At 43.3% G+C, this 10,357-nt stretch overlaps 1 protein-coding gene across 1 annotated transcript in view; it reads right to left on the reverse strand.

Annotated features, from left to right (window-relative positions):
- Window positions 1-6,400, reverse strand: part of TMEM47 (transmembrane protein 47) — a 30,276-nt gene extending 23,876 nt beyond the window's left edge. Inside the window, exon 1 of the mRNA XM_016943833.3 lies at window positions 5,894-6,400. Within this exon, the coding sequence (XP_016799322.1) occupies window positions 5,894-6,119 (226 nt within the window). The 5' untranslated portion in view covers window positions 6,120-6,400. The remainder of the gene's footprint in view (window positions 1-5,893) is intronic.
- Between the last annotated feature and the right edge of the window lie 3,957 nt (window positions 6,401-10,357).

Here is a 10,357-nt window from a genome sequence, read left to right on the forward strand (position 1 = left end):
GACATTATTTATATAATCAATTCAAAGTTCTTAAGTACAGAAGCTACAAAGCAAAGACAAACTGGTTGGCCGTTTGTTGTTGTTGTTGTTCTTCAAAGGCAATAAAGAATGCAGATTTGCAGTTAGACTCAGTGTCAGACTGTGTGCTCCAAACACGGCCCAACAGCAACTCCTATCCCACATTCTCTTCTACAATGTGACCTTGCCACTGCTCCATCAAAAGGTGGTATTCAATTCTCCTTCCCTTAAATCCAAGCTGGCCATATGGCTCCTTTGTAACCAACTGAATGTGGTAGAAGACATGTGTGATTTCTCAGCCTAGTTCAGAGAGATTCTGGCTCTTATGACTCTTGTCCTGCGGGACCCACTCAATTTGTAAGAATTCCAATATCCTAAGACCACAATGCTAGAAAGGCCACCTGTAGGCATTCCAGGGAGAGTCACAGCTTTGCCCAGTATCTCACAGCCTTCCCCACCGAGGTGCCAAACCTGTGAGCGAAATCATTTGGAAAATGACCCTACAGTTCCAGACGTTCTGGTTCCTAGCCATTCAAGTTATCTTCCACAAGGGCTCCAGACATCCATCCTCATTACGTCCTATCTGAATTCCTGACCCACAGAATTCATGAGTATAATAAAATGGTTATTTTACACGACTAACTTTTGTTGTGGTTAGTTTCCCAGCATTAGCAACTGGAATACTCTTGGTAAGAATCCATCTTTACCACTAGTTAATTGAGACCTTGGTAATCTTAACAAAAATCCAAAGTTTCCTCAATAATATATAGGGATAACTTTAGCTACCTTGCAAGTTTATTGTGACATTGGGAATAACTGAGGTGTCTGGCTTGTAATAGGACTGAATAAAAGGATAATAGTTTTGTGATCATGATCTACCAAGAGCATTGTTAAATGTTAGGTAATGCATATCAAAATTTAAATTTGAAATTGACAAAGTACTTCATTATGCAATTCATTATGCAATGCAGAGATTTTACTACTTAAAGGGGGGAAAAATCTTCAATTATTGAAAAAAGTATCACTGGGATTTTCTGAATATATAACCAGGAAGAAACATAACACTAACAAACAGGCACTTTCATATATTTAATCTTTATGATAAACCATTTGAGGACATTAAGTTGTATGAGGTCACATGACTGGTAAGTGGCCAAGTTCAGGTCAGTTAGAATCCAATGTCTCATTTATTCTCCAACATACTACTCTACTCTGATACAGAATTACATTACAATTTAGCATAGCTCACATGGAAGTTTGTTGTGGTATTTATTTATTTATTCAGTTAGTTATTTTGGGGTAGCCCTCAGAACCAGAAGTGGTTCAGAGAGCTCCCTGCTGTGGTATTTAGGTTAGGTATTCCAGAGACACATTTTGAAGCATCTATATTCCTTTCACTAACATGTCTAGTAGCACTGACTATATCTATGGTCTCTGCAAGTGGTCTTACTATTAAACAAAAACTTGCAGGAAATTTCTTGAAATGTATTCCCGACAGCAAGTAAAATCTATTGCTTGAGATATTCTTTTGTTTGTTTTTGTTTTGTTTTGAAATGTTTTACGAAAGGCCAGGCTTTTCCCACACCCATCAAATCCCTTAGCTGCCAAGACTGATCTAAGTGGCTCCCTGGGAATTATAATCCTTCTATGAATGTGAGCAAAAGAGAAATTATATCTGTTCACAAATTAAAATGTCCTTTGTAAAAGTAAGTCTAAGGAACCTGAAAATCTAAAAGACATTAAGAGAAAGTCATCAGGAAGATCTTGAAATAAGTTATACTTGGTTTTCTCTGGCTTATCAGTGGAGAAAGTTTTGGTGCTCTCTGGTACTCTTAACTGTCCACCCGTCTATGATGTCTAGGTTAAACAAAACTGCATTTATTCTTCTTATGTTCTTTTCAAGGAAGCCAGAAGTGGGTATAACAATAGTGACTTCCAGGCTTGCGGAGCTATTTGTAAAAATGCATCAATATCAACACATTTCAAGCAACAAGCTGAACCTTCCCCGGAGCAAATCACATTGTGAGGTTTCCTAATGAAACTGTATTTTCGAATTAAGGAATAAATGCAAAATATGAACAGATGAAACATGTTTGAACTCAGAATCACTATATCTCAGATTTGCTAAGACGTGCAGGTGGTTAGGCAGTTCCATTTATCTTTAACACCTAAGATAGGCTTTCTTATAAATTCCTTTTAAAGTAGCTTTTTATACTAAAGTTAAAAAAAGATCTACATATAAAGCACTCTAAAAAGAATTTCTTGTCAATTAGAAATGATAATATTCACCTGTTATTAGCATATGGTATACTGCCATTTCAAAACTACCAATGACTCACGTTACAAATGCAGCTATTTTTAGGATAGTATGTGAATGATGTTAACAATATCCCTTGAAAAAAGGTACTATTTGATCAAGTATTTTGGGATAAAAAAAGGAAAAATGAATTTGTTATATCCCTAAATTACTGTTAGTAAAAGTGTTCATTTGGCCATCTGTATGTCCTTGCTTTTTCCTTAGTCAACAAATTACACAGACACCAAAAAGCAATCTGCTTTATATGAAATAGCTATGTATTTATACATTTTAAAGAAGAAATGTAAAGTCTCCTTAGAGGTTATAGAGCACATTTGATATCAAATTTAGGGCATCAGCATTCTGTATACACTTGTGCCAATCCTATTTACACTAAGGATTCTTGTAATTGCTGTGAAATCCTAGCAACTATATCCTAGAAATAAAGTTAGCAAACTAAATGTGACTAAGCAGAAGTCTAAAATATTACTATAATTTGTGTAAGATTTAAGGTTTATTAAAAGGTTCCCCAAAACAGTACTGGGGAAAACTACCCTTAGAAAGAATTCTGTGGCCGGCAGCCATGTGAGTACTGCGTATTCTAAACTTCCTAACAAGCACACTTTATTTTTTTTTTCTCTTTCCACCATTAATCACAGTCAATTAGCCGCTTTCTCATATGTCTTTCTGGAACACTTAGAACTTAAGATGAGTGCCTCAACTGTCCTCCATACATTGAATTGGAACACCAGAGAAAAGCATTACGGCTGACTGACAACCGGATTACTGGTTCATACTAGAAGAGCTGACGCAACCTTCAATACACCAGAACACAAGAGGCATGGTTCTACTTTTGCTTAAAATCATAAAACAGGTTATAAACAGCAAATGATGCACATTTGGTACCAAAATTAAAATGCAAGTTTAAAAATAATGGCATAGGGGAAAGTTTCAGTAGAAACTGGGTCTAAGTAGGGCATACTATTGTGAGTAGAAACATTCCTGAAATGCTCCTTCAGTAAATACAGGCCTGCCTCTTCACAGCAGTTTTAATTCTAATTAAGACAAACATTTTTAATTAAGCCTTAAAGATCCTGGTGAAGGGCCTTCAGTAAAAGTGTCCTCGGTGGTTCCTCCCAAGGTAATTTATTTTGAAAGACAAAGATGTGGATCTCTCAAAATCTTCAGAGAAGACATTTCCCTCCCTGTTTTCTGCTACTCCACACAGCAAACAGACTGAAAAAAGCTGCTTGCCCTTTGGAACAGACAAGAAAAGCACTGCTGGTTTTGATTCGGGCATTCCCCTTCCTTTCAAAACACTGGCGGACAGAAGCTTCAAGTTCACATAACATAAGAAAGCACATTTTGTAAAGTGGGGACACAGAGCAATTTTCCATATCTTGTTTCCTTTCCTCCACCCCCGCCCTGTGTCCCACCATCACCGTGGAGAGCAAAAAATGAACTGCTATTATATATACACAAAGTCAAGAACTTGTTCCAGAAAACCTCTAACAAAACCATCTCTACTTTTTACCCATTTGCTTATGAATTCTACTTTATCTGGGCTGAAAACTATTTTTTTAAGGCAAGATAAGATGAAAGCTGATTTTCAGAAATCCAAATAGAAATACACGCTGGGCTATGACTTTCAGCAAGGGGGTAGAATAAACAGGGAAAAATCCCAAACTGGGCCTGCCTTTGATTTTTACTTTGCAGAGTGCTATTACCGCTATATTTGCATTAGGCTTGCGTCTCCATATTTCCTTGACTAGAGAGGAAAAAAGCTGAGATAAATGGGTATGAAGGCAATTAAGAAAAGGTTAGCAAACACTGTATGTTGCTCTACAAACTCGAGCTGGCTTCTCCCCATTCCCTCCATTCCTGGCCAAGAAAAAAGGGTACTGGCTTGAAAAGCAAATGTGAGTTGAAACTGGTTTCTCTAACCTATCTGAAAAGTCTTTATGCAATCAGGGGTCTATTATTTCAGGAGACAGAGAGAAAGGGGCAAAACATTCACGTTGCCAAGGAGTCGTGCAGTAGCTGTCATTCCTACATAAATTTTATTATTGAAGAGGGGAAAGGAGATATTTTCGCCAAAGTTTATTTGGATCCCCTGGTTACCGAAGAAAGAAATTCTGCCGATTTATTTTATCTTTAGTTGTAAACAGCCAACCCTGAAAGAATTGAAGGACCTAAATGTTGACCTCCTGCTGCCAACCAGTTCCCTCCACAGTGAATTAACCAACAAAGAGGAAACCCTTCAATGGGAATTTTGAGGTAGTATCAAAGAAAAAGCCTTTTTTAAACACAAAATTAAATTTACAGAAGAAACTTGGTCAAATTTTCCTGTGTTATAACAGGAAACCAAAGACAAAAGAAAATCAGATTTTTGTGGCTTTTTGTGCTATTTCAACTTTGTTACAACTTGAAACGTTTCCAGGAAAGCTTTATAAATAGTCCCAGAGAAGACATGAAACTGGAAGGAATGTAATGAGTTTCTCAGGTGTCTATGTGTGTGTGTGTGAGTCTGTGTATGTGTGTGAGAGAGAGAGAGAGAGAAAGAGAGAAAGAGAGAGAAAGAAAGAAAATCGCCGGCAGGTCCTCTCTCTTTATTTCCCTTTCTCTTCGCTGACACCAGCAGTTGAAGAATCAAAATTAGAAAGGAAGGGGTTTGTAGCGAGAAATCATAAGTTGACTGATTTCTGCTAAGGGCATAACTGGGGCGCCGGGGAAGGCAACTGGAGGGTCAGGGAGGGCGGAAAGCAGTAAAGCCCCCTGGGACTGGTAGCCTCAGTAGCTACCTTATTCTCCACTCCCCACCCCCATCTTATCCATTTGCAGCTTTCAGCGCTGGCGGAATAAAGCACAACTTTCTAGGCATCTGTGAGTAGCTCATGGAGAAAAGAAAGGTCTGGAGGAGAGAAGAGTTACTTAGAGTGGCAGAGAAAGAAAGGCAACTCACAATCAACGGCGGCGTCACCAAAAAAGGAAAGGAAAACAAGCCTGTCCCTCCCTCAACTCTTCATATCCATCAAAAACGTAAGGAAATAAAATCCAAACCGAAATACATTGGTGAAAACGCAGATAAGGTGGAGTGGAACCGGCAGAAATGTGAACACTAGGCAAATTCGTCCTCGAGAGAGGAAGGAAAAAGAGTGGGGAAGACCGAACAGCGAACCCCCGCAGCATCTCGGTGGAGTTGGGGAGTTTTTGCCTGCTTCTTTTTTAACGGGGGTGTGGAAGGCGTCGCATTTTTTTACACAGCCACATGGCTCTCGCCTCAAATGATAACAAATACCCGAAATAGCGTACGTGTTACTCCAGAACAGGAGGAATGGCCACGGGGAAGGGAGAGGGCGTGGGCTGTCGCTTTAGGTTTGGCGACCAGGGATGGGGAGGGAAGAGGGGTGGATGCCAGGGAGGTGGCGGGAGCCCCAGGATCCGAGAAGGGCCTGGACGGGGTGGGACGGGCCAGGGCAGAGGATGCGGGGACGTGGGGACAGGCGGTGACTGTCCTGGCAGTGGGGCGCGGGGCAGTCCGGGGCGGGAGGCAGGGGTCGCGGCGCGCCAGGCCCTCACCGCTGCTGAGCGTGGACTCGCAGTGCCAGATGTCCAAGCTGGCGGGTTTCCGGCAGGACTCCCACAACGACAGGTAGTACTGGTGGTCAGCTGTGACCCAGGCCGGGCTCAGCACCGCCCCCAGGTCCAGACACAGCGCCAGGAAGATGCACACCAGCCCGACCAGCTTCAAGGGGGTCAGCACCGACACGCGCACCTCCTCCATGCCGCTGCCCGCCGAAGCCATTCCTGGGCGCCGCTGTCGTCCGCCCCGCCGCAGGCGAGGACGCCAGGCGGGTCCGGAGAGCCGGAAGCCGGACCTTCCGAGGGGAGAAGCCGCCGAGCTGCCACGCGCGGGGACTCGCTCCCTCGGGGCTCTGCGCGCCCCCTGCCGCGCGGCCAAGGTGGGTCTGCGGAGGCGGCCGGCCGGGTGTGGGTCGTCGGCAGCCGCAGCGACGTCGATTCCACCCCGGACCTTCGCCGCCGGCCCCGCGCCGCGCTCTGCCAGCGCCCGCGCCCGCTCCGCCCGGCTCGGCCGGGCTCGCTCCGCCCCGGCCCCTCCCCGGGCTGCGGGAGGCGGTGCCGTACGGGGAGGGGCGGAGGGCCAGCACTTGGTGGCTTCGGCTCCAGTTCCCAGTGCCGGAGGCTCGCGCCTGTCCCGCCCCTACCCCGCCTCTGGCCCGCGGGCGGAGCCCGGTGCCAGCCCGCGCCCCCGATTCGCAGCGCGCGGCAGTTCCTTGAAGCAGCCCCGCGCCCAGCCCAGCCCTCGCCCGGCCCCCAACCTCGCTGGCTCCAGGTCGCCGGGCTCTCCCGTTTCGCCCAGTCACGTGGGTTTCCTTTTCTTAAGGAGCAGGAGTGGGCCGTTTTCTAGAAGGCGCCAGAGGTGGATTCCTAGGTTTCCTAAGCTGTGCCTCTTGGAGCAAGGACAGGTCCTCTGTCTCTCAGTGATGTAACACGCCCCTCCCCGGACAATTTCACATCCTGAGAGATTTGCAGGACGGAGGAGAAAAGTGACTAAATGCATTTTGCCCTCTTTTCAAAACCAGACGGGCCCAGAAGTCCCCCGGTTTTCCCTGTTTCCTCACTTCTCCGCTAGCCTGCTGCCGCTTCTGTTCTCTGGGCTCACCTGCTTTTGCGCCCCCCTATGAAGGGCATTTGCTCTGAAAACGCAGGCGCTAAAAAGGAAATGAGAGCTCCTGCGAAATATGAAGTAAGTCTTATTTCCATCTCCACTGCTCTGCCCTTTGGGTGTTGGCTAAAACCTTTATTAATTCCGCTTTGCATTATGCCAAGCTGGATCTAATTCCCCTCCTGGGTATTAGGATGTCCTTGTCCTTAGCAAGATCTAGCCCAGGACCTGCAATAGGAAAAGTGATGTGTATATTTCCTGAATGGTAAACTAAGCAATCTACAAATATTTGTTGAGCATCTAAGGGCTAAGGATTCAACACAATAGGACATCGTCCTGTTCTTAAGTAGATGCACCATATTTTCTCCCTTATGTGAGGACTAAACACCTCTTGAAATTGAAATTGAAATTTTGTAATTGCCTGGTTCAGCATGTGATTGGTGGGTTATCTGTCTCTTGTAGCTCTTTGACTCATCTCCATCTTTTCTATAAAATAAATAATTTATTGAATACATTAATGAGGAGGGGCGATGTTTCTAGATCTTTAGTCATCCCAAAAACTTGGTGAGACTCCCAAAACAGTGGTTAAGAGCTGAAGAATGCAAGAAACATGTTCTCTCTTCTATGAAACACAATCCTCAATGTTGCAAGATTTCATACTTTTGGTTGATAAAAATTATTTTCCCCCAACCACATCTTTCCATAGGTTGAACACATGTTGACTGCAGCAACATTTTGGGCTAAGAAACAATCGAGTTAGTGTCAAATGAGAACAAACCTAATGTAAAATAAAGGCCCGGGCTTTTCTTATATTTACAATTTCGGGAACTTTTCTCCCACCTCTCAATCATTACCATGCTAATTATTGCAGGACCCTTGACAAAGAATGCCTAGAGCATCCAGAGCTCACTAACCTCCAAATCCCAAAGGGCTTCTTGGCTTCTCAACTAGAAAGAAGCCTAAGTGCATATTCTCCTTAAAAAATTAGGGAACACTGAACAATTTACAAACCGGGACAATTAATAGGTGACCAGGATTGTGTGACTGTTCTTTTACCTAGATTTATAATGTGTATTCAAAAGTAATAAGAAAATGTCTTGAGTGTGCTCTCAAAGATATAAAGAAATCTTTATTTTGCCTCCAACTTCTATCATCTTCTCTTTAATAAGTTTATTTTCCAATTAGCCAACAGTTTTCTTTATTCTCTTCAATGCAGGCTTTCTTTCCCCTCTACCCCTACCCCAACCCCCACCTCCACCCACATTTTTGCTTAATTTTTTCTGGCTTGTTCTCAACTGCTTGCTTGAGTTACTCCATCCTTCTTTATACTATCTAAAAAAATTGTCTCTATACTGTCTCCAGAACTAGAAAAGTAAACAATTTTTAACAAAAAGCCAAATTTTCCTTAAAAAACTCTATTCCTCTATTAATAATTTATAGAATTTTGCACAACATAGGCCCATCAACCATCCCTAATCCTCAATTTCAAAATACAACAAACTCTCAAAAGTATTTTTTTTCTTTTCATATATTTGTAGCAAACTCAGGGGCACAGGGACACTTCCTCTCCAACTGCTGAAGGTTCACTGGAAATGAACTGAGAAAAGGCAGATTAATTGGAGAAAAAAAATGCATATAAAACTTATTTTATGTGCACAGGGAAAAAAATCACAGGAGTGTGATTACCCAATAACACAATGAGGTCCAGATGCTTATATACCCTTCTTCACTGAAAGAGAGATGAGGGGTGTAGGAGTAAATGATTGCCAGGGGAAACTGGGCCCAAAGAACATGGCCTGAAACAAAGTTTTTCTGAGCTCTGGGGAAGGTGGCAGTAAGGTGAGGGGCAGAATGTCACTGTGAACAAAGGTTGTCTTGTTATGCAGATTGAGCCTCCCAGGTAATTTCTGAACTGCCCTGGAAAGAATAGATGAAAAGTCAGTCCTGACATAGTGAGAACTCCCAGTCTCTTCTGGGTGGTTAATCTTTCCTGGTTATTTGATGAGATTTCAAGGGAAGGGGTCTTAAGATAATTGCATTTTTTTTGGAAAGGAGTTTTCTTAGTTATATAAGGAAATTCCAGAGGGAATTCCTCCTGGTGCTTCAGGAAGCAAAGAGAGTCAGAGAGACAGAGAGGCAGGGAAAAGTCAGAGAGAGTCCTTGAGGCTGATTCTTGAGTTCAGTATGTCAAAGCACCATATTTGGGGGTTTTGTTTTATCATCCAAAAGACCACCAGGATGGCTAAATACTAGAAAGAAGAGCTTTATTGTCGATATTAGTTTTCAAACTGGGAAGAGAAGGTCTCTGGCAGGAGCCGAAGGTGCTCCCTCTTTGAATAGGGGAAGGACAGGTTGGGTTTTATACCTCACGGGGTCCATATTACAAAATATAATCATATATATTTAGCAAGTTTGGGAGAAAAGCAATACATATTTATCAGAGGAGAAGAAAGCATGCACAATGGGTAAACATATATGTAACATCCCATGTTCACTTTGGGGCAGGGTCTTAGCACTAAAACGAGGTGGAATTTGGCTCTTTACATCAAAAGTTGAACTGTATGACACAAAGACAGTTTCTATGCAGCCTCTGTAAGCTGGCTGAAACTGGCTTAAGGTCTGTAATTGCTTATGAGAAAAGAATGTTTATAAGGTCCGTACTATGTCCAATCAGAGTTGCAGTGGTCTGGGTTGTAACTTAGAATTAGTAGGAATCTGATAGCTCCTATTGTTTGGAAGTTCAGAACAGTAGGAATCTGGAAATTTGCCATGTTAGCTAGGCCCTGAACCCTAGACCCATAAGTCATTTTGTTTCCTTAACCACAGGGTTCATATTAGCTAATATAGGGGCATCTATTTCTCAGATTAGAGCTTTCTGATCCCCAACAGTGGGAAAACATATTTTAAACTGATGTGAGGCTATCTATGGTTTCAATTTATCCATTTAGTGTGAAGAAATATGTAGGCAGAGATCCCACAGTGTATGCACCATAGTATTCTTCGAATATCTGAAAAATCATGAATTGCCCAACATAGCTGGCCCCAAAAGTTTCATATAAAAGACAGTAGACTTGGCCTGGTGCAGTGGCTCATGCCTGTAATCCCAGCACTTTGGGAGGATGAGGCGGGTGCATCACCTGAGGTCAGGAGTTCGAGACCAGCCTGGCCAACAGGGCGAAACCCCGTCTCTACTGAAAATACAAAAATCAGCCGGGCGTGGTCGTGCATGCCTGTAATCGCAGCTACTGGGGAGGCTGAGGCAGGAGAATCGCGTGAACTTGGGAGGCAGAGGTGGCAGTGAGCCAAGACTGCACCATTGCACTCTGGCCTGGACAACAGAGCAAGGCTCTGTCTCA

This window comes from Pan troglodytes, chromosome X (genome assembly GCF_028858775.2).
Source record: "Pan troglodytes isolate AG18354 chromosome X, NHGRI_mPanTro3-v2.0_pri, whole genome shotgun sequence".
Taxonomy (NCBI): Eukaryota; Metazoa; Chordata; class Mammalia; order Primates; family Hominidae; genus Pan; species Pan troglodytes.